Raw genomic sequence first — 24,048 nt, 5'->3', positions numbered from 1 at the left:
CAGTGTCTGATGATTTTGCCACTATCCATCACCACTTTCTTTTACAACAGTGCAGTGCTTTCTACAGACCTGTGGGTGTGAAGGCCATCTCACTGAAACTAAAGCAACATAGAAAGATGAGCTAAAGGAGCACATCTAGCATCTAGCTTAGCATGCTTAGCATGACACAGCATGTGTGTGGTGTGTGTCAGTAGATGTGTGAGGAACATCTTCCCCCACCTACTGGTGTAATCACGAGCCAACAACACAGTCAAAACACCATAAAATCATATAAACCTTTTAAACGTATTGATTGGGGTTGTGCCAAATAAGGGCAAAGCTGCATATATAATTATATTAAACCCAGGCTTGTGAAGAGTATGGTAGATGGCAGGTTGTCGAGTTGTTGCCAAGGGATCTGTATTTACTCTAAAGCTACAGCGACATCTGCTGGTGGAAATGAGCTGCAGATTTTGATGTAAAAGTTTATTATTTGAGTTTTTAATCAAGCTAGATTGTAATAATAATTATAATTCTGTTATATAACTATGTTAATTGCTCAATCAATACATGCTGCTAAGATTATCTCCATAGTAACAGTATGTTCCAGACCTCTGGACCTCCATATATATATATATATATATATATATATATATATATATATATATATATATATATATATATATATATATATATATATGTTACATTAACTCACCTCATTATGCCTTTTGCATTAATATAGTCACCTGTGGGCAATGCTAAAGCCACTATTATAAACTGTACAGCAGGCAAGACTTTCATTGTTTTCTACTTTTACAAGACATGGATATACTTTAGAGTAGTGAGAGATGAAATGAATTTTGATGGGAGCCATGATGCTCCTTCTTTGACTGAAAAAAAAAAACAGCTCCCCCAAAAAAGCCCACTGACACTAAAAACTTTGTAGAGAATAGGCCAATTAGAACCCTCTCTGGTTTAGATTTTATCTTGTGGGCATCAGGGAGCTGTTATTGATATGCAGTAGACTCCTACAACTTCCAGGAGACTTGGGACATCTGGTAATCAAGAGGAAGATAGATGATCACAAGCCATCAAACTAAACTGAACTGCTTGAATATTCATACCAGAAACGGCAAGGACACCCAAAAGCAAAAGCAGTGTGTAAGACTGGTGGAGGAGAGCATGATACCAAGATGCATGAAAGCTGTGATTTAAAAAATTAATATGAACTAACTTGTTTTCTTGGCAGTTTTTGAGGTCTGAAAGCTCTGCATTTTTACGTTATTTTGACCTTTTCTTATTTTCTGCAAATAAATGAGGAGGGATTTTGTGGGTAGTTTACAGATTAAAACAAAAATGTTCATTTTACTCAAATTTGTAAAACCGAAATAGTAAAATAAGAGAGAAAATGAGAACAATACTCATTCTAGTGGCTAGAGAATTTAAAAAAAATTTAAAAACACTATTCAACATGTCCAATTTATTTATTTTAAAATGTATATTTTATACGTTAACGTATATGTTTTTTGACACTCGCTTTTTAGAAACTATCACTATTTTTTATTAGTTTATCTTTTTCTTATTTAAATTTTTTATTTAATTTTATTTATTTATTTTTATTTTTTATTCTAATGTTTTATATTTTAATTCTTATGTTTTTAGTTATATTATTCAATTCATAATTTCTTATCTTTCTTAACATTTTACTTTACTTTTACTATTATCTTTTTATTTATTTTATATTTTATAAATTCTTTACTTTTTAGGTATCAATTTGTTTTTTTTTTAATGGTATTTTAGAATTTCCTGTTTTACATATATATATCTATATATCTATATATCTATATATATATTTTTTTATTATTATTAATATATATTAAATGTTGATTTAAAATTAGTGTTAGTAGTTTTTTTTACTATTTTATTCCTTATTATTTCTAATTTATTATTAAATGTTTTCTTTCTCTATAATGCCTGTAAATGTATGGCGACATTGTAAATAAGGGTCACCCTCATTTTTTTTTTTTTACCGAGTAAAAATAAAGGATGATTGATTATGTACCTGGGCTCTCTTTTAAAGGAATTATTTTTTTTTCCCTCTGCACAAATTCTATATATTGATATAGATTGTTGATTATCGTCCCCACACTATGATACTAACTCACATACATTAAAGATATAAAATTAATAATCACCTTACTGAGAAAAAATCATATACATAAAGCCAAAGCCATGACATCGGTTTCACCTTTTAGAATATTTTGTAATGACCTGAAATGTTTAGACATTTATTACAAATACAGCAAAATAAAATAGCTAAAAACACATCACCTCTGTTTTTAATGAAACTGTTGAGCAGCTATATGTTCTGGGTGTAACTTCAGCATCATTAGCAGTAATGCTAGCGAATTTTCTGAATAAAACCATTTGTGAAAGCAAAACAGAAACATCTAGTTAAGTTTTCTTTACTAATTTAACGAAGTAATTTGTTTTTATTTCTATAACTAAAGGAATATCACGGATAAATAGCTGGTAACTACGTTTAATTTGAGTTTTTAGCTTTTAGCTAAATTCACTGCCATTCATTTAGGACTCCCTCGTGGGCTCCTTCTATCGGTTTGAATCATGTACTGATCTAACGCTACTCTCTCAGTTATCGCGGTTCTTCGCTTTGTAATCTCGCGAGATCTGCGGCGGTTGCTATGGGAGATTTGCGCTGAGCTGGACGCACAGAGGCGGAGAGGCTCGGGTTATCAGGTAAGTTCAACACATCAGCGCAGAAAAACAGGGAAAAACATGCTAAAATAGACTTAATCTACTGAAATTACACAGATAAACCTTTCATAACGATGTTACTATTCATTATAAGGATATTTAAGCAGCAGGATCAGCACGAGGAGGCGGAAACCGAGTGTTTAGTTTAGCAGCTGCTGGATAAGCAGCCAGCTTTACAGCTCCATCCACTGGAGGTTAGTAAATAAACTACCTATAGCCGCAGGTTATTAAATTTCAATCCTGTTTTTAATCAAACTATAGCTGTTAGATCCTGATTAGAGAGAGATGTAACCTCTGTGGACCCGAATTTAAGGTTTATATTGGTACTGCTAACAAGTGACTTAGCTAGCTTATTATCTTTGTGAAATGTTTGAATCATTTTGAGTATTTACTGTATTTTTTATTTACTGCAGTTTAGCACCTGTTCCTTTTAAGACATTATGTAGTGATTTATTTGGCTTCCTATTGATTTAGAATACATCAGAGTATAGATTTTAATGTCTGTATGTATTTCATGCATTGTAAACATATATGCACATAAGACAGGACAAGATATAGTACTGAACACTAATAGTAAGTAATAATTATGTATTTGATCCTTTATATAACATTTTGTTCATGCAAATCCAAACCCCTTAGACCCGACTGCTGCTTTCCAATAGAAACTTATAAAAAGTTCAGTGTTTCTTTTGTTATTTTAAAATGTCCTGCATTGTAGATTAATACTACACTCATCCACATTATAAAGAAAAAAACGTTTTTTATTATTTAGTAACCAAAAAAGTTTTAAACAATCCAGAATATGTTTTATATTTTACATTCTTTTAAGCAACACATTTTGCTTTGATGACAGTTTTACACATCTCTGCTGGATTTTCTCAATCAGCTTTATGAGGTAGAGATACCTGGAATTCAGGCTTTCAGTTAACAGCTGTGCTGAACTCATCAATAGTTAATTACTTGAATGTCTTGCCTCTTAATAAAGTGTTTGAGAGCATCAGTTGTAAAGTAGTGAAGAGTAGATGTAGAGTTGCTATACAGTGAATAGCTCTATTTGAGTAATGTTCTAACCCAGATTATGAGAAGCAAGAAATGCTCAACTAAGTAAATAAAACATACTTTAAGAAGAAATGAAGATCAGTCAATCGGAAAAGAAGAATTTTAAGAACTTTAAAAGTATCCTGAAGTGCAGTCACAGCAAAGATCATTAAAAAACATTATGATGATGAAACTGGCACTCACTTCAGGAAACGAAGAGCAAGAGTTCATCAACAGCTCCCCAGACAAGAGCATGTTTGCTATGTAGAAAAATTACATGAATAAATACATTGAACTAGAATGAGATATTTTTTTTATCTATATAATGCTCTATCTGAGGTTATACTTCACTAGAGCATTTATTTCTTGTGCAGTAGGCATTTATTTCTGAGACAGTAGATAACTAACGTCAGGCTGCTGAGCTCACTGTATATCTGTCCCCTCAGGTGAGATCTTACCTGGACGCACGGCCTGCTGGGAAAATGCATTTCATTCCACCTGTCAGCAAAAACAGGATCATATCCAAATTCCCCAAGGTAATAAAATCAGTGATGAGTGTAACGTGTTTAGTGACTTATTTATACTGTTTATGCACAAATTCTTCTATAAATAATAACATATATAACACTCGCATGGCCACAAATCATGGGATACCAATAAACAGACCATGATTTGTGACCTCAGGGAAATGCCCACTCCTGGTGTGACGAAAAGCTAAACACTTTTAGACTACTTAAGAAAAATTGGCAAAATAATAAAAACCTGTAAAAACAATGGAATTCAGTATTTGATTCAGTTGTAATTAGATTTCAATTCGTTGTTTAATATGATTCAGTCTCAATTCTGTAGCAATTTGGGTTTGATGCAGTTTTTAGTCTGCTTATGTGTTTAGATTTGGTTTCAATTCAGTTTCGTTGCGTTTTTTTTCAGTATACAATTCAGTTACAATTTGGTTTCAATCCAGTTTTGCTTTGATTTCTGTATACGATTAAGTTTTGTTTAAGTTTCGATTCAGTTTAATTTGTTTTTTTAGTATATAATCCAGTTTTGATTTAATTTCGATCCATTTGCTATTCACTTTTCAGTATACGATTCAGTTTTATTTAGGTTTCGATTCAGTCTCGATTCGGTTTTCAGTATATGATCCAGTTTTTATTTAATTTCGATCTGCTTGTGATTCACTTTTCAGTATATGATTCGGTTTTAGTTTGGTTTCGATTCAGTCTTGATTCGGTTTTCAGTATATGATTCGGTTTTGATTTAGTTTTGATGTGGTTTTCATTACAGGATCAAGTTTTGTTTAGGTTTCAGTTCGGTTTTTAGTATATGATTCAGTTTTGATTTAATTAGGATTTGGTTTTAATGCAATTTTCAATATACGATTCTGTATAGGATTCAGTTTCACCTGTTTTAAGTTGGTTTGTAATTAGGTATACAGTGTCAATCAAAGAAAAAATAATTTAGTGTATTCCTAATAAAAGGAGGGTATTCATGTAATTAATCATTTGTTTAACTACATCTAAACTACAACAGCCCTGTCAGTCATCCTGCTCTTCTTTTCTCCTCTCTGCTGTTGTGAAGCTGCTGCTGGGTGGATGTTGTTTGCAGTGAGCTGCAGGTTTCTGATTGAAATCTTGTGATCTCCACAGAGAGACTCAGACAGGCTGATTATGAAGAACAGGTCACAGGATCTGGCCTAATTCTGCACAGATTAAAATGTTCTGCTCAGAGAAAATTCCTCCGTTTACACCTTTCAGATCTGAGAACAAAAAAAAAAAAAAAATATGTACACAATCAGTATTTCATTATTTCAGCATTTCAGTGAGATGTGTAGAGATCAATAGAATCAATAATCAAAGAAACTATAATAGGAAAATACACTATATTGACAGAATTATTGGGGCACACCAGTAGATATAGTATTGTATCTATTGTATACCCCACATTTCCTATATCTACTGTAACTGTAGATTAACCCTTATTTATAAATTGATTTGATGAGTTGTGAATTGAAGAACTCTTATATATAGCTTTGATTAGTACATTTTATTTAACTATATTACAACTATACACTTCATTTAACTAAGAAATTAAGACTGAGACTGAGGGGACTTTCTGGAGTCTAAATGAGGCTAAATTATGTTAAAGAAGTTAAAGTTTCTCTCTTTGGTTCTGGTGTGTGTGTGTGTGTGTGTGTGTGTTCAGTGCTATAATCCTCAGGCCTGCCTGCAGATGAAGGAGGACTGGAATGAGAAGGCTAAGTCGGCGTGTCTGGACCGAGCCGCCCGGCAGCACGGGTCAGTGTGTGTCTGAGCTGATGGAGTTTTTATGTTGAATTAAATAAACTGATTTAATCAGTGTTTAAGAGCAGGCTTGTGTTACTTGTGTTGCGTATGAGTATCATTCTGAGTTAACTACAGACTGCAGTGTTTATATGCTAAATACTCAAAAACCTACAACATCATTGAAAAGTGACTTTATTTCTGTAATTCAGTTCAAAATGTGAAACACATATATTATATAGATGTATTACACACAGAGTGATTTATGTTAAGTGTTTGTTTATTTTATTATTGATGATTATGGCTTACAGCCAATGAAAATCCAAAAATCAGTGTCTCAGAAAATTAGAATATTATATAAGATCAATTGGCATGTTTGGCAGTGTGGGCAGTGTGCCAAGTCCTGCTGGAAAAGGAAATCCGCATCTCAATAAAAGTTGTCAGCAGAGAGAAGCATGAAATGTAAGAACTGTAAGATTTTGTGGGAAAACAAAACTGAACTGACTTTAGACTTGACAATAAAACACAGTGAATCAACACCAGCAGATGACATGTCTCTCCAAACCATCAAACCATCAAACCATTCACACTAGACCTCAAGCAGTTTGGACTGTGTGTCTCTCCACTCTTCCTCCAGACTCTGCTCCCTTGATTTACAAATGAAATGTAAAATTTACTGACGATCAGTGATGGTTTGGAGAGACATGTCATCTGCTGGTGTTGATCCACTGTGTTTTATTATCAAGTCTAAAGTCAGTGCAGTGTTTTCCCACAAAATCTTACAGTTCTTACACTTCATACTTCCCTCTGCTGACAATGTTTATGCAGATGCAGATTTCATTTTCCAGCAGGATTTGTCATCTGTGGGGCATCCTCAAAAAGAAGGGGGAAGCTTTACACAAGTTGTACCCTGACTTCTTTAGATTGTATCAAACTGTATTAGTTTAACTGTGTTTGATCTGGTTTGATAGTTATTATGTGTTCTGATTTTCTTTATTTAGGATGGACAGGCTGAAGATGTCTAAAGCAGTAGTAGTTGGAGATCTTAACGTGGGGAAGACCTGCTTAATTAACAGGTAATAAACTACACAGTAAACACCAGCTTTAATCTGAATGAATTTTACTAATATAGCTGTAATATCTGAGGCTGGGATGTTCTGTGTATGTGTGTGTGTCTGTGTGTGTGTATATGTGTGTGTGATATGGCTGTGTATTGGAGCTTTAATCGGTTTGTTTTCTTCTGCTGTTTTAGGTTCTGTAAAGATGCTTTTGATCGGGACTATAAGGCCACAATCGGTGTTGATTTTGAGATCGAGAGATTTGAGCTCTCTGGGCTTCCGTACTCTCTTCAGATGTGAGTTTTGCTTTTTTTTTCACTGTTTAAGTTCAGAAGTTCAGAGATTTGAAAGCAACTTTTATTTTTTTTTCAGCAAAATAGACAGTATTTTATGTAGTTACAGATAAATGTGTGATTTTTGTGATGAAAATGTGTGATGAGTATTGCAATGAGTTTAAACAATGAACAGAACTAAACTGCCTAAGAACCTGCAGATAAGAAAGTTAAAAAAATATATATGATCCAGAATGAGGTTCTAATAAAAATAACTTAAAAAAAAATTGCATCTTAAATTAAGTTATAATAAAATATATATCCAGAATTTTGTTCATTTAGTGTAATGTTCTGCAGTAGTAAATGCAAATGTGTGTGTGTGTGTTATAGATGGGACACGGCTGGTCAGGAGAAGTTTAAGTGCATTGCTTCAGCGTATTACAGAGGAGCTCAGGGTAAGATCCTGATCACTGAATCCCTGTGTATTCTAGTATGTATTATACTGTATATTATACTGTATGTTATAATATATAATACACTTTATGTTATACTGTATTTTATACTGGCTATTTTATTAGGGATTGAAATACTATAATAAAGTAAGGAGCTTATTATTTCTATGTGTGTGTTTTTATTACAGTGATTATCACAGTCTTTGACATGGCAGATATTAAGACTCTGGAGCACACACGGTGAGTGGAGATCATTAGAGTTTATTGAAAATGATTTAAACATTTAAAAATCAGACATAGATGGACATTTTCTACTGTAGATTAACCTTTAAACCTTTAAACATCAATTAATACACTGTAAACCCAGAAGTTGTTTGAACTTAAATGATTTTAGTCTGTTTAACATAGAATTGGATATTTCTAAACATTACTCAAATATTTGTGGGCACATATATACATTTAAACTGAGATCTTTAAGTTGAACCAACTTATAATAACTGAGTCTAGTCTGTTGCCATTAACAGCTTCTTTTCCATTGGCTTCTGTCACAATCTATTTGCATACTGGGTGTGTCCAACAGTTTCTGACTAACACTCACCATCAGTGTGCAGTGATTTCCCCTGGGCTACCTTAGAAATAAATCAACTTCCCCTTTAGTTGTAATAACTTGATGTTTTAATTTATGCTAACTCAAGTTTTTATTCCCCATTACTTAAAAAATGTAAGAAAACCGGCTGCCTTAAAAAAGTTAAGTAAACTCAACTTATTCGGTCTTACAGTTTAACAATAATAAAAAAGTTAAATCAACTTCCCCTTTAGTTATAATAACTTAATGTTCTAAGTTATGCTAACTTACGTTTTCATCACCCATTACTTAACCTTTTTAAGGAAACCAGTTTCCTCCATTTTTTAAAAATAAATTCAACTTATCCGGTCTTACAGTGTACTTGCTGAACTATTTATTGTATGCCAGACCAAGCAGTGCTGATTGCACTACTAAGATGGAACAACACAGGCCATGCTACTTTAAAATCCATTAATTAGTTTAATTATATCTATTTTTTAATTTAACCTGTTAATTTGAAATATTTATTTCATTATTTTCATTTTATTTTCATTTTATTGTTTGTATACAGTTTGGTTGAAAGCTAAAATGTAATGTCAGAATCTGCTTATTATATTTAGTCTGTAACTTATATATGTGTATATAAGCATTGGACCAGTATTCCTACATGGGTGCATCCCTACAAATAGCACACTTAACATCTGTGTGTGTGTTTGTGTGTGTTTAGGCAGTGGCTGGTGGAGGCTCTGAGAGAGAATGAACCAAACGCCTGCTTCATCTTCTTGGTTGGTACCAAGAGAGACCTACTGGTAAGAGTGAACACACACACACACATATATATATATACACTGCTAAAAAAAATAAAGGGAACACTCAAATAACACATCCTAGATCTGAATGAATGAAATATTCTCATTGAATACTTTGTTCTGTACAAAGTTGAATGTGCTGACAACAAAATCACACAAAAATCATCAATGGAAATCAAATTTATTAACCAATGGAGGCCTGGATTTGGAGCCACACACAAAATTAAAGTGAAAAAACACACTACAGGCTGATCCAACTTTAATGTAATGTCCTTAAAACAAGTCAAAATGAGGCTCAGTATTGTGTGTGGCCTACACGTGCCTGTATGACCTCCCTACAACGCCTGGGCATGCTCCTGATGAGGTGGCGGATGGTCTCCTGAGGGATCTCCTCCCAGACCTGGACTAAAGCATCCGCCAACTCCTGGACAGTCTGTGGTGCAACGTGACGTTGGTGGATGGAGCGAGACATGATGTCCCAGATGTGCTCAATCGGATTCAGGTCTGGGGAACGGGCGGGCCAGTCCATAGCTTCAATGCCTTCATCTTGCAGGAACTGCTGACACACTCCAGCCACATGAGTTCTAGCATTGTCCTGCATTAGGAGGAACCCAGGGCCAACCGCACCAGCATATGGTCTCACAAGGGGTCTGAGGATCTCATCTCGGTACCTAATGGCAGTCAGGCTACCTCTGGTGAGCACATGGAGCGGCCCTCCAAAGAAATGCCACCCCACACCATTACTGACCCACTGCCAAACCGGTCATGCTGAAGGATGTTGCAGGCAGCAGACCGCTCTCCACGGCGTCTCCAGACTCTGTCACGTCTGTCATGTGCTCAGTGTGAACCTGCTTTCATCTGTGAAGAGCACAAGGCGCCAGTGGCGAATTTGCCAATCCTGGTGTTCTCTGGCAAATGCCAAGCGTCCTGCACGGTGTTGGGCTGTGAGCACAACCCCCATCTGTGGACGTCGGGCCCTCATACCATCCTCATGGAGTCGGTTTCTAACCGTTTGTGCAGACACATGCACATTTGTGGCCTGCTGGAGGTCATTTTGCAGGGCTCTGGCAGTGCTCCTCCTGTTCCTTCTTGCACAAAGGCGGAGGTAGCGGTCCTGCTGCTGGGTTGTTGCCCTCCTACGGCCTCCTCCACGTCTCTTGGTGTACTGGCCTGTCCCCTGGTAGCGCCTCCAGCCTCTGGACACTACGCTGACAGACACAGCAAACCTTCTTGCCACAGCTCGCATTGATGTGCCATCCTGGATGAGCTGCACTACCTGAGCCACTTGTGTGGGTTGTAGAGTCCGTCTCATGCTACCACGAGTGTGAAAGCACCACCAACATTCAAAACTGACCAAAACATCAGCCAGACAGCATAGGTTCTGAGAAGTGGTCTGTGGTCCCCACCTGCAGAACCACTCCTTTATTGAGTGTGTCTTGCTAATTGCCAATAATTTCCACCTGTTGTCTATTCCATTTGCACAACAGCAGGTGAAATTGATTGTCAATCAGTGTTGCTTCCTAAGTGGACAGTTTAATTTCACAGAAGTTTGATTTACTTGGAGTTATATTGTGTTATTTGAGTGTTCCCTTTATTTTTTTGAGCAGTGTATATATATATAGACACAGTTTTAAGAATCTTATATTGCTGTTATTCTTCAGTCTGCAGAGGAATGCCAGCGGACAGAGAGAGACGCAGTAAAGATAGCGTCAGAGATGAACGCTGAGTTCTGGTCCGTCTCGTCCAAAACAGGTACATTTATTTACTTTTTATTTTACCTTTATTTTTAACCCTTTAATGTCGTTAAAAAGCTTCATACACTCATTATCTATCTCATCAGCTCTACTGATCATGTAGGACACTTTCTATAGTTGTATAATGATAGTGTATAATGTATAATAATGTGTGTGTGTGTGTGTGTGTGTGTGTGTTACAGGGCAGAATGTGCAGGAGTTCTTTTTCCGAGTGGCCGCTCTGTCCTTCGAGGACGCCATCCTGCAGGAAATTGAGCTGAGCAGCAGCAGCGCTGTTCGGATAGGAGACGGAGAAATCCTCAGTAGGTGATTGGTTAATGGCATTTCGGGCCTTATCTTAGTGATCTATAGATGAGCCTCCAATCATGTGTCAGTGTGTCTTTGCTATCTTAATGACAGGAAAAGTAAACCTTACGCAGCTCTAAATGCATAAAGGCCATGAACTAATTCTCTTAATTAATCATTGGTGTATTTTGGGCATAACATAAACAATCTATTCTGTTTAAGAGCCAGGTGAAGTGATTGGCCCTAAATAAATCCTTAACCGTACAGAGCTTACAGAAAAGATCTGCTGCTAATAGCTTCAAAGGTCTTGAGGGGTCCAGGCAAAATTGATTTTGTTGTAGTAACACATGATAAAAAGTACTTACCTTTGTTGAATTGCCCTCTTCCCCTCTATCACAGTCTTCTGAGATCCAGAGATTTTGTGCTTTTTGCCCAGTGCTCTGTACAACGGCCGCATCGGGGTATATTTTGCCCCTGATAAATCGCTTTTTACACCGTTATCCAGCTCAAAATAGCTCCACACCTCCTTGGTAAAATCCTGAGAGCCCTGACATTTAAAACCAGGCATTAAGAACTAATTATTTGTATATCAGTACAGTGATGGCGGCGCTCGGAGCTGAAGCTAGCATTATGGGATGTAAACAGTGTTTTTTTTTTTTAATTCTTGTGCATCTTTTTTAGTTATTAATGCCTCAATATAAATGTTAGAGCTCTCCGGATTCTACCAATGAGGTGTGAAGCTACTTTGAGTCTGAAGAACGGTGGAAAACGCAATTTATTGGGGCAAAATATGCCACCATATGGCTATTGTACTGGTGGTGGGCAAAAAGCACAAAAAATTACTGTATCTAAGAAAGCTGCGGGAGAACGGTGGGCTATTCAACAAAGTTAAGTACTTTTTATCATGTTTTACTACATTAAAAAAGTCAACTTTCCGTAGTAGTTTGGATTATACCATCAGATTTTTGTTGCAAGAAAAACAAAATCTGAAAATTAAGTAAAGATTAAATTGTTTCACTTTTCCTGAAATTTGAAATTCAGTTTGAGAAGTGCAGAAATAAAGAACAAAAAAAGGAAGAAAATCAATTTCTTCTTCAATATACTAAATAGAAAACAGTAAAATAATGTTTTACACCCAATTTAAATTTTCTTTCTATTATTTCAATTAATAATTAAATAATTAGATAATTAACTTAATAAATGCTACATTGACCCTGATCTGCAGATGTGTATAATATTCTGAATGATAACACTCTGCTGGTTTTGTGTGCAGAAGTTGACGCAGGAGATCAGCAGGACAGAGCAGCCAGGAAACCGTCCTGCTGCTGATCCAGAGCTGCTGATCCAGAGCTGCTGATCCAGAGCTGCTGATCCAGAGCTGCTGATCCAAAGCATTAACCCGCAGTGAGAGGAGGAGGAAGCAGAGGAGAACATGAAGAAGTTCCACAGAAGAAAGGTTTATATGCTTCAGTGTTTAAGAGTCAGAACTGTGTTTTATCTGCAGTTTATTAAAGGAAAGATACCCGAGACTCCGCCCAGAATGACCACAGACTGAATAAGAACGATGATGGTGTTTCACTGCCTCAGTATTGATCTTCTCTAATCACTGCCACTAACATATACATGCCATATATGTATATAAATATACATTTTTGTGGTGTCAGTGTTTTTTTATAATAATTAATAAATATGATGATGTTTAAGGTACAACTGATTGAGTGGATTGTATGAAACTGACTCTGCATCAAAAAATCGAATGATAAAATAGAACTCAAATGGAATTTAAATTAAATTCAGTATTTTTTAAACCTTTATCTGAAACAAATTGTAAATGAGTTACTATGTGTACAAGTTGCATTTATAATTCAGATTTGTTTTTATAATTTTCTAAAACAAACTTTTATTATTATTATTCATTAAAATATGTGTTGTAATTTCATATCTGGGTTATTGTGTTGTTTTTGTTGGAATTAATGTGCAAAAAATGTGGACCTGTATGTATATATGGATCAATATTATGAATCAGTTCATTATCATAACTTACATAAGGAATCATGTAGAATCTTAAAAGTGTTAAGCAAACCAAAATATACTCTGTGAAGAATTTGGGTGCTCTTATCTGGGGAGCTGTTTGTAAACTTGCGGTTTCTGAGGCTCTGATGAACTTTTTCTGTACAAAAGAAGGAACTCTTGCTTATCTATCACTTCCTGGTGCGGTCATGATTAGTGCCAGTTTCATCATAGCAGTGAAGCTACTTTTAAAGTTCTTTTTTTTTTTTTTGGATTGACTGACCTTAATTGTTTTCAAGTAATTTGTTTATTTTACTTATTTGAGTAGTTCTAGCCTCCGCCCTCAGCTTAAATTTGAAAAATGCTAATAAATGGAAGGGGCACTGGGTGATGTATGGGTTTAGGGGCTGTGATTGGAGGGAAAGCCGATTGGCTGAGCTGCAGCAGCAGCAGCAGTGTGCCTCTGATAGCAGTGGGACGCAGATGGTTGGACGTCATCATCAGGGGAACGGTATATTTGATAGACTGATCTGCACAGTACACAGAGACATCATCCACACCTATAGCACAGTTAAACCTGAGAGGGCGCTGCAAAGGCAGAAATTACCACAATAAAACCTTTTTTTTTCAAGAGGACTGGTATGTATCATTACTTTAAAGGAACACATTTCAGACATCCCAAGTTGCAAAAACTAATATCAGGGAGATGCCCTCGGACTTGGACAACCCCCCCAGAGATCAGACCAATCAGAATCCTCTCTGTTTCGCATGCGCTTCATGAATATGCACATGAGGGAAGCACCTGTCTCTTCCTCTCCCTCTCTTTCACACATGCGATTGGGGAAAAACAATCTGTGCAGCCTGACTTGAGGGCACTGAGTTACTAACTGAGTTACTCCACTATAATGTAACTAGTTACCAGTAAAAGTAACTATTGCGTTACTTTTGTGTTACTCACGCAACTTCCAGGAGACTTGGAAGGTCTGACATTTCAGCAACTGATGAAAAAATAGGGTGTAGGGTTTAGTGGCTCTTTATTATAGATTAGAACATTACTTAAATACTTCACTGTATACCAACTCTACCCCCTTATGAAACAATAACATATGGCAATATATTGGAAAATATAGTGCAATATATTAAATAATACATTTTTATATATGGAAAAAAGTAAATATATTGTTTAATATAGGGCAATATATGCATGGACCATGTATGCCTTGTAGGGCTGGACCCGAATATTCGGGTATTCGGATATTCGTTCGTTGAGTAGGTATTCGGTTTTTAATTTTGGTATTCGGATATTCGTTTTTTTTCTCCTTTCCAGAGTTCCACCTCACTCTAACCACTTCTGTTCTCGCGGGTCCCGTCAGAATATCTTGCGCGCGGGACAGAACTGAACTGTTATTGGCTGGAGCGGGAGTTTAATCCAGACGATGCGGGAGCAAATTAATAAATAGTTAAGAAAACTGTAATAATTGTAAAAAAAAAAACCTAAAGAAAACTCTCAACGCACAGGATGGACCGACACACACACGCACACACCGATGGTGTTTGGACTGGGGTAAGGAACGGGACCACACTATTCAGCGCTGCTGTTTTAATAAATATATAAGTAAATTTGAAGCATTAAATGTAGTTTATTTAATTTATATTAGGAACGTGGGGCGGGAGCGGCAGAAATGTGTATGTGGCGGGCGGGCGCGGGATTAAAAGAAGCTATTTTTTTGCGGAGCGGTAACGAGACAGAAACGCGGGAGCGTGGAAGAGTGGGTTTAAAAATCAGTCTCGCGCAGACCTCTATTATACATGATAAAAAAAAATGCAGGCTCTTCGAAACTGATTTATATAATAAAACGTAAGGGGTAATGTGGCAACAGTAGGGGCTAAATCGGTTACAAAAGCCTGGCCTACAAAAATGATGTCTGAACGAATTTCCTCTTATCTAATATAATTTAAAATGGTTTAAAAATGTAAAATAATTTCTAAGCAAACGAAATATTTAATATTGAGCTTATAGCCCAAGTGCAAAAATACAAAATCAGTAATACGGCTATGCCCTCCTTAAACCGAAATAGACCAAGTACAATAACGTCATTAACAATGACTTTCCTCTACTCTAATATAATTTAACATGGTTTAAAAATATAAAATAATTTCTAAACAAACGAAATATTTAATATTGAGCTTATAGCCCTAGTGCAAAAATACAAAATCAGTAATACGGCTATGCCCTGCACAATGCTTAAACCGAAATAGACCAAGTACAATAACGTCATTAACAATGACTTTCCTCTACTCTAATATAATTTAACATGGTTTAAAAATATAAAATAATTTCTAAACAAACGAAATATTTAATATTGAGCTTATAGCCCAAGTGCAAAAATACAAAATCAGTAATATGCCCTGCACAATCCTTTAACCGAAATAGACCAAGTACAGTTTACAATGACTGTCCTCTAATATAATTAACAATGTTTAAGAATATAAAATACTTCCTGAACAAACGTTTTTTTTTGTTTGTTTTTTTAAGCAAATAGCCTAAGTGTGAAAACACAAACAGCAATTTACTGGGCTGGCTTGCGCAGCGGAGAAACCGTGCAGCAGCAGCCTCGATGTGGGGCAGCAGAAATTCCGGGATGAAAACACAAAGAAATCTGGGCTAAAAACACAGAAAAAATATGGGGTGAAAACACAAAAATCCAGGATAAAAACACCAAAAATCCGGGGTGAATATGTCTCGTCGGTCAGAGCAAATTGAACATTTTTCAGTGGATTAAAGGGGCCGTGATTTGCTTTTTTTTTTTTTTTTTTTACCTCTTTTTTAAAAAACAAATATTCGAATATTCGCTTAGAATCAGTGCCAAATATCCGGAGCTCAAAAAACGCTATTCGGGCCAGCCCTAATGCCTTGGTAAATATAAAAACATATACTGCACAGTTACAGACCCAAGGGAAAAAAAATTACATTTACATCATCTACAATAACTTTTTAAAGCGTTCATATTCATGTTTGCATAGTAAAAATGTGAATGTAACAAAGATTTACAAGGAATTATATTATTATTTTTTTTTGCCCAGATGCTACATACATTATACAGACCTAGCCCAAAGTCTTACATTTATCACAGACATTTGAAGGAAGCTGTGTATGAATGGAAAAAAAATACATTTAGGTAAAATAACTACTAGATGAATTTTACTTGTTTTTTATCACTCATTTTGTGTATAAGGGCATACAATTTCAGACAAAAATTTCAAGTAATTAACTTGACGAGTTCAGCACAGCTGTTAACTAAAGAATATAAAATATAAAACATATTACACACTTTTTTCGTTCAGTAAAAAAATCCATATGGTTTTTTTTTGTCAGAGTTTGGATGAGGTGATAATATAATGATAATGTGTGCAGACAAACCCTGAAGCTGCGGGAGTCTCCCGCATTTCGGTAGTGGCTCCCTGATGCCGCGAGTCACATATAATCTCCCGGAATTCAGAACGAGTGCCCCAAACGCGCACACAGGCGACAGACTTTTTTTCTCTAATCGCGTGTGGGAAGGAGATAGAGAAAACATAGAGGGTTCTGATTGGCCTGTTCTCTGCAAAGAGTCTGTGAGACAGCCAATCAGTTTTTAGTGTGGGCTGGCAGTGTTTTTCCCACCTCCCGGAAAAATGAATAATTATTGTAATATGATATGAAATGTTTTTGATGTTGTGCAATTTTTTTGATATTGTAACTGTCAATTTTTGTCCAAAAAAAAAAGGAAAGCAGAGGCAGGGCCTTCCAAAAAGAAAAAAAGATAAAACTAATTTCACCTCTGAATACTCAAAATTAATGTAAAATTAATTAACATAAAAGTAAAGTTTCGTTATCCTTTGGTGTGTGTGCAAGTTTTTTTTTTTTTTTTTTTTTTTTTTTTTTTGGCGGGGGGTGTAACCTCCCTAAAATCAACTTTTGCAACTTGGGACGTCTGATGTGTGTGGAATGAAGGAGGTGGTTATATTGCTATAGCTGGGTGGTGTGTGTAGGGGGCGCTGTGCTCTACAGAAGCGCTGCTCTCCAGCAGCTACAGCAGCAGCAGCAGAAGAAGAAGAAGAGCGGGGTGTGTTGTTGTGATGGGGGAACGAGCAGGACAGAGAACATTTAGAACCTTTAAAACCGGAGAACCTGAGAACTAAGAAGATGTTGGTGTTACAGAGTGAGACAGTGAGCTGCAGTGTGGGTGAGTTACAGAGCGGAGTGAACAGCCTGTATCACTCTCTCTAACACTCTAAGACTCCACAGCTCCTGTTTATACTGTTTACACTGTCAGATCAGAGCTGAAAATGTTGTATTTTCGAGCTTATTTACACAATTAAGCCCCACAGATAATGATGTTTAACTACCACTGCGTTGAGTAAAGCGCTGATACTCTTATTTAAACTGGTTCTTTAGTTGTTCCATAGCTATAATATGATACCTGATATGATATTCACTAAAGAACAGCTCAGTGCTTAAACTGAATTAGACTGTGATATTGTACTCATACTTTCACTTAAGGATAGTTTTAAGGTCCAGGGTTTCCGCCACGTTCATTTCAGTGCGGCGGTCCGCCACGCCTTCGTTCTTCCCCGCCACCCTTCGTGAAAATTCGGAGCCCGGCGTTTTTCCCGCGCTTGATCAGCGTTGCCCCGCCCTCTCTCGTTTCTGACACTGGAATTTGATCATCTCGACAGGACACCGGCTGTCAAACTGGACAACTGAATCCGAGGTATGTGGCGCTGAAATGATGTTTTTTTATATTTGTGAACAAGTTGTTGAACATTGTTCAAGGGTTATATCGGTAATATGTTGTAGACGTAGCCTACACAACACGGCTGGTTTCGCATGTTGCATCTATTTCGGGAGGCTACAGGTGAGGGCTTCTCTAGCCGTAATTCCTAAACGCACAGCTGTGTTCCAGTCCTGCACATGTAGCAGGGTGGCCGCGGGTCCTTAAAAAGTCTTAAATGGTATTAAATTTCATTTTTGTCAAATAAGGCCTTGAAAAGTCTTATTTTGTCTTAAAATTTCAACCAAAATGTCTTAAATTTGCCGGAGCTAAATTTAGGGGGGAATAATTCCGTCAGCCATGTGTTGAACTTCGGGGGTGGAAATCGGTAGTTAGTCATGCAGTGCCAACATAACGCGCGCGCGAGAGAGAGAGTGTGAGTATAGGACACAGCGAGAGAGAGAGACTGAAACATAACGCGAGAGAGAGAGAGAGAGCGAGAGCGCGCCTGTAAATAGCGAGAGAGAGAGACTGAAACATAATGCGAGAGAGAGAGAGAGAGAGAGAGAGAGAGAGAGACTGAAACATAATGCGCGCGCGAGAGAGAGAGATGAATTAAACAGTGATTAAACAGCTTCAACTTACGCAGGTGTCCACTCAGGCTCACTCACCTGGTGGAGTGAAAATCACGCTATGTTTCTGTTTCTGGAGCTGTCATAAAGCAAGGATGTAGGGCCCTAGAATAGAGGCACCCTAGAACAGCTCTGTGATGCATTTGTTTTCACGGTCCAGTAAACATTTTATTGTAATTAAATTAAAGATTAAAGATATTATTTGTCTGTTTTAATAAGCACAATTTTTAATTAAATTCAATAATATTTTTTATTTTATTTACTCATTCTCACATTTAAAATACCTAATACAGATAAGAGCGAATAAATAATACATATATATTAAATATATTAAATTGAATTTGGTTTTGTATAAAGTTTAATTGTGTATACTGTACAGTGAGAAAATTGTAATGTTTGTGTCTCGTATTGTGTCTTGTGCATTCACATTTGAAGTTTTCAAGCAGCTAGATTAAACGTAAACAATTAATAGTTTTTTTATTTTAACGTATATGATCTTGCGAGTTGGTCTTAATTTTCTTTGGAAAAGGGTATTAAAAAGTCATTTCATTGATGTAGCCTTCATGTATGTATTCATAATAGGTGAAAACAGACCTGAGAAACAGGCTACAGGGGGAGCACCTGGCTGCGTGCATGCGCATCAGTATTAATGGACCTTCAGTCCTTGAGTTCCCATACCAGAAGGCCTTTGAGCTGTTCTTTAAAAAATCCAGGAGGATTAAATGCTCTGAGCCAGCCTGCCAGATGTGCCACTGAATGTGGCTGGGTGATATACTGTATAGATAACATGTCTGTTGTGCCCTTTCTCCTCTGTTATGTATAATTTAACATTTTGTGTTGCACACTTTTACGTTTACCGTATCTGAAAAATGAGACAAAATGGAATTATTTTAAAGAAACCTACTTTTTGCAACTTTTTGTTTTAAGTGGGCATTTGTCAGTGACAGTTGGAAATAAAGAAAATAACTGGAAACATGTGTAATTGTGTTATATCGTGATATCATTAACGTGATATAAATTATCGGTTCCCAACCGGGGGGTCCTGCCACCGCACCTTCAAGGAAATCCTGGGGGAAACCCTGAGGTCCTTTAGTTGGGTTAAATTGAGATACAGCATCAGCATTGAGTTAGATTGTATTACATTTAGGGCTGCAGCTATCGATCCTTTTTGTAATCGAGTACTCTACTGAAAAATCGATTCGATTAATTGAGTAATCGGATAAAACCTTTTTTTTGTTAAAGAGCAATTAAAAAGGCATTTCACTTAATAATGAATGACCAATTGGTTTCCTTGTTTAGATAAGTTATATTTTTAAAATCACAACATACATTTCCAAATTGCAAATACAAATAAATAAACCACAATAAAGAAATCAATACCACAATTACAAAAATACATTTAATTACATTACTTTCAATTTTGGATTTCTTGTAAGTATCAAATATAGGGTATTAATCAATAAAAAAAGGCATAAACATCGTCTTTGTGTTGTGCATCTTAGCTTCTGAACAGCAGAGACGTTGTCAGTTCTGCCAGTGTTGGATCAGTGTGCTGCATTCTTTTACCACCAAGCCACTTCTCCAAAATATATCAGGACCTGTGGAATAATTGTGAAACAGAAGTATTACAAATGTGGGTTTTTTCTTTATTTATATGTTGGACTACTTGGGTCTAATTACATCACTAATACTAATAAGTCTAATAATAAAGTCATGGCCGTGCATTTATGAACGCATTGGGGCACATTAGGCACTAGTAGTAATTCATATTTTATCCAATAATATTTTATCCAATAAAGAGACACACACTTCCTTATATGAACAACACAGTGTTCATACACAGTTTCTGTCTCACCGGTCAAATGTACTCTTAGATGAAGAAATCATGCATTTAGTTTTCAGCCAAAGTAAGTTCAGTGTAGCTAACTTTAACATTATTATTGTTTATATTCTGAACTCCACAGCGCTGTGTTTACTGTTTCGATAAAGCATGTATTCATTCGAAAACTTGTCTCTGTTCTAATAAACTATAAGTAATAGACAGTGTTTCTATTAATAAGCACTCCACGGCGCTGCTGTTATGTTATTAAGGCATATTAATGTTAATCTCATTGATTTATTATAAGTTATGTTTACCTGCTCTCTCGGCTGTCCTCAGCTCAGATGGTGCAGCATTAAAACGCGCTGTTTTGGGAGGCAAGGACGCGCTGCACTGAATACATGTCACCGTTCCAACCTAAAATGCTTTTATTCCTTTAAAACCGCTGTTTTCTCTCGCCGCTTCCATTTTTGCCGCTGCTCAAACCTCCGTCTCCTTCTTCCCGGGCGAGAGTGACGTAACGCTGAGCGCGTTGTCAAAATAAAAGTCGAGGAAATACCGCGCGCTGAGTTTATTAATTAAATAAACGATTACTCGAGGCACAGAAAATTAATCGATAAATTTTTTGAATCGATTTACTCGAGTAATCGTTTCACCCCTAATTACACTGTGTTAGATTGTGTATCTGCACTTTTTCTATAGTAAGGTTTCTGCTCTATAAATTGTGCTACATTGTGTTAGATTGTGTATCTGCACTTTTTCTATAGTAAGGTTTCTGCTCTATAAATTGAGTTAGAATTTGATTTAGCACTCATACCTTTACTAATAGTACAGTTTCTGCTGTTTTCATTTAGATAAATTGAGATACAGCACCCATACTTTCACTATATTACTGTTTTTAGATCTTGTAATTGAGTTAGACTGCGACATTGTTCTTATACTTTCACTACAGTACAGTTTCTACTATTTTATTTGAATTAGATTGGGAAACTACATCCATACTTTCGCTATGGTACAGTTGCAGCTCCTATAATTGAGTTAGATTGTTATATAGTACCCATACTTACACTATAGTACATTTTTCTGCTGTTTTAATTGAGGTAAATTGGGAAACAGCACCTATATTTTCACTACAGTACAGTTTTTGCTGTCTTAATTGAGTTAGATTATAATACATTACCTATACATTATCGAGTACATTCAGTTTCAGCTCTTTTATTTAAGGTTGGCTGTAATAAAACACCCATACCTAGTTGGCAGACAACCCAAAATTATTAGACTATTATTTGTACTTTTATAGTTTGTAGTAAAACATGCAGCTGGACAATGTTTTTTTTAATTTCTTAAGAAGACACTGTGCATGTGTTCCTGTATAGCTTTAATAAAGACTTTAATGTTAAATTTACAATGTAAAGAATTATAAAAAGAAAGATAACACGCTGAATGAGAAGAGGGGTGTCCAATCTTTTGACTAGTACTGTACATTATTGATTCAGTGACTGATCCCTAATTCTGATTTTGATTATATTAATATCAGTATTATAGTAAGGAGTCTGGACTGGTGTGGTCAGTCCTGAAGCTGATGAGTGCTGGTGGGTGATCTGCTGTCCTGCTGCTTCACACTGACCCATCCTGCAGCTACAATGACCGTCACCACCAAGACCAAGACCTACAAGCTGGTGGTCCACAAGAAGGGCTTCGGAGGGAGCGGTGAGTTATAATAGCATCAACATCAACATACAAAGCTTCTGTTGGCATTTGACTTGTTATTGCAAAGATATAATATAGTACATCTATAAAGAAACCTTGATCTATAAACTACAGACAACATTTCTCCCAAATTCCAAATAAAAATAGTGTCTTTTAGAGCATTTATTTACAGAAAATGAGAAATGGCTGAAATAACAAAAAAAAAAGATGCAGAGCTTTCAGACCTCAAATAATGCAAAGAAAACAAGTTCATATTCATAAAGTTTTAAGAGTTCAGAAATCAATATTTGGTGGAATAGCCCTGTTTTTTTAATCACAGTTTTCATGCATCCTGGCATCATGTTGTCCTCCACCAGTCTTACATACTGCTTTTGGATAACTTTATGCTTTTACTCCTGGTGCAAAAATTTAAGCAGTTCAGTTTGGTTTGATGGCTTGTGATCATGCATCTTCCTCTTGATTATTATTCTAGAGGTTTTCAATTTGGTAAAATCAAAGAAACTCATTATTTTTAAGTGGTCTATTTTTGTTCCTGAGCTGTATATATTTTATCCATGTAAAGACACTTTTATATAAATTAAATGTACTTTTTTGTTACTGCTTTTATCCTCAGATGATGAGCTGATGATGAACCCGAAGGTGTTCCCTCAGGTTAAACTGGGGGACATTGTGGAGATCGCGCATCCAAACGATGAGTACAGGTGATGCTTTGAAATAATAATGTTTTAGAGTTTTAGAGCCCTATATTTTACTCAGCACAAGGCGCATTGTGATGCTCATTGCTATCTTACACCCCACCAACTGTCTATTTTCACACCTTCGCCCTGCATCGTTTAAATAGCAACAGTGTTTCTGAATATATATATCTACACTGATGGGTGTGGTGGTCTGGACATGAGGTGTGTTCAGGTAAATTTCTGGAGTATTGCTTGTTTATCTTGGGAACAGAAAACACAGGTGCTCCACTGACTGAATACAACCTAGACAGACGTCAACAGTCAGATGTTCATTGCTATCTTGTCCTCAATGCATGTACACCTTCACTTGTTACTTGCACATGAACACACTGCAGTGCACAAACCCAACTTTTACATCAACAATAAACAGATTACAAATTAAAATAACATTTATTGTACATTAACACAATTATAGGTCATTATATACCTATTTAATAAAAAAAAGCAATCCGCCAAAGTCAGAGCGTACCTGGCTCTTAAAGGGAATGGCAAGTTACACACTGATTGATTTATTTCTCGTTATGCCCAAAATTAACCACACCCATAATTAATTAATAGAAGTAGTTCAAAGGTGTACTTTTCCAGTCGTTATGATAGCAAAGACACACTGACACCCTGAAACAAGCTGCACATGCATGGTTTATGGCTCACCTATAGAACGCTTAAATATGGCTTTTTATGTATTTTCAATTTAGCAATAATATTCAATGACAATAATTTAAATGATTTGATACACTGTAACAAATTATTCAGAATCATAAAATCTCAGTAAACCCCTTTAAAACTACCATAAAAACTTAATTCTCATCAACAATTTATTTATTATTTATACATTATTATTTATACAATTTTTACTGTGATTTACTATGTTTTTTTTATTAAACAGTGGAGGCTCAGGGGTTAAAAGAAGGTTGTGGGTTTGGTACAGGGGCTACTGGGCCTTAATTTAGATAATAAATGAATTAAACCAGACTTGATTAATAGTAAACAGTATTTTTTTTATATTCACCAAATTGTATTGATTGTATTGCTGTGTTTCTTGTCTAGTCCTCTCTTGCTACAGGTGAAAAGCCTGAAAGAAGATCTGCAGAAAGGTACAGTTTTTATTTGAACTTGC

At 36.0% G+C, this 24,048-nt stretch overlaps 2 protein-coding genes and 1 long non-coding RNA gene across 9 annotated transcripts in view; 2 read left to right on the top strand and 1 right to left on the bottom strand.

Moving 5' to 3' along the window:
• The first annotated feature begins 2,676 nt into the window (after positions 1-2,676).
• On the top strand, positions 2,677-13,208 carry rab36 (RAB36, member RAS oncogene family). Of its 4 annotated transcripts, none has more exons than XM_015600954.3 (12): positions 2,684-2,736; positions 2,849-2,948; positions 4,239-4,328; positions 5,998-6,089; positions 7,076-7,150; positions 7,327-7,428; positions 7,795-7,859; positions 8,045-8,096; positions 9,149-9,230; positions 10,892-10,982; positions 11,167-11,286; positions 12,543-13,208. In XM_015600954.3, the coding sequence occupies exons 3-12, from the start codon at positions 4,275-4,277 to the stop codon at positions 12,596-12,598; spliced, it is 789 nt and encodes a 262-aa protein (XP_015456440.1). In that variant the 5' UTR covers positions 2,684-2,736; positions 2,849-2,948; positions 4,239-4,274; the 3' UTR covers positions 12,599-13,208. The 4 variants fall into 4 exon arrangements, with proteins under 4 accessions (XP_007232041.1, XP_015456440.1, XP_022536849.1 ...); XM_022681128.2 differs by having other exon boundaries at positions 11,167-11,290; positions 12,546-13,208; XM_022681127.2 differs by having other exon boundaries at positions 11,167-11,290.
• Positions 13,209-17,343: 4,135 nt separating this feature from the next.
• depdc5 (DEP domain containing 5, GATOR1 subcomplex subunit) overlaps positions 17,344-24,048 on the top strand; it is a 60,700-nt gene continuing 53,995 nt past the window's right edge. For all 4 annotated transcript variants that reach the window (XM_049468322.1, XM_049468325.1, XM_049468324.1 and 1 more), the window contains exons 1-4: positions 17,344-17,505; positions 22,022-22,194; positions 22,808-22,895; positions 23,979-24,025. In XM_049468322.1, the coding sequence (XP_049324279.1) occupies positions 22,128-22,194; positions 22,808-22,895; positions 23,979-24,025 (202 nt within the window). In that variant the 5' untranslated portion in view covers positions 17,344-17,505; positions 22,022-22,127. The remainder of the gene's footprint in view (positions 17,506-22,021; positions 22,195-22,807; positions 22,896-23,978; positions 24,026-24,048) is intronic.
• Positions 19,952-21,139, bottom strand: LOC125784787 (uncharacterized). The gene is made up of 2 exons (XR_007427336.1): positions 20,802-21,139; positions 19,952-20,263 (listed from the first exon to the last, which is right to left on the bottom strand). It is a non-coding gene; the product is annotated as an uncharacterized LOC125784787 (long non-coding RNA).

The sequence above is a fragment of the Astyanax mexicanus genome, chromosome 20 (genome assembly GCF_023375975.1).
Source record: "Astyanax mexicanus isolate ESR-SI-001 chromosome 20, AstMex3_surface, whole genome shotgun sequence".
Lineage (NCBI taxonomy): Eukaryota > Metazoa > Chordata > Actinopteri > Characiformes > Acestrorhamphidae > Astyanax > Astyanax mexicanus.
The sequence above is the reverse complement of the archived record's forward strand: the minus strand, read 5'-3'. Positions and strand labels throughout refer to the sequence as shown.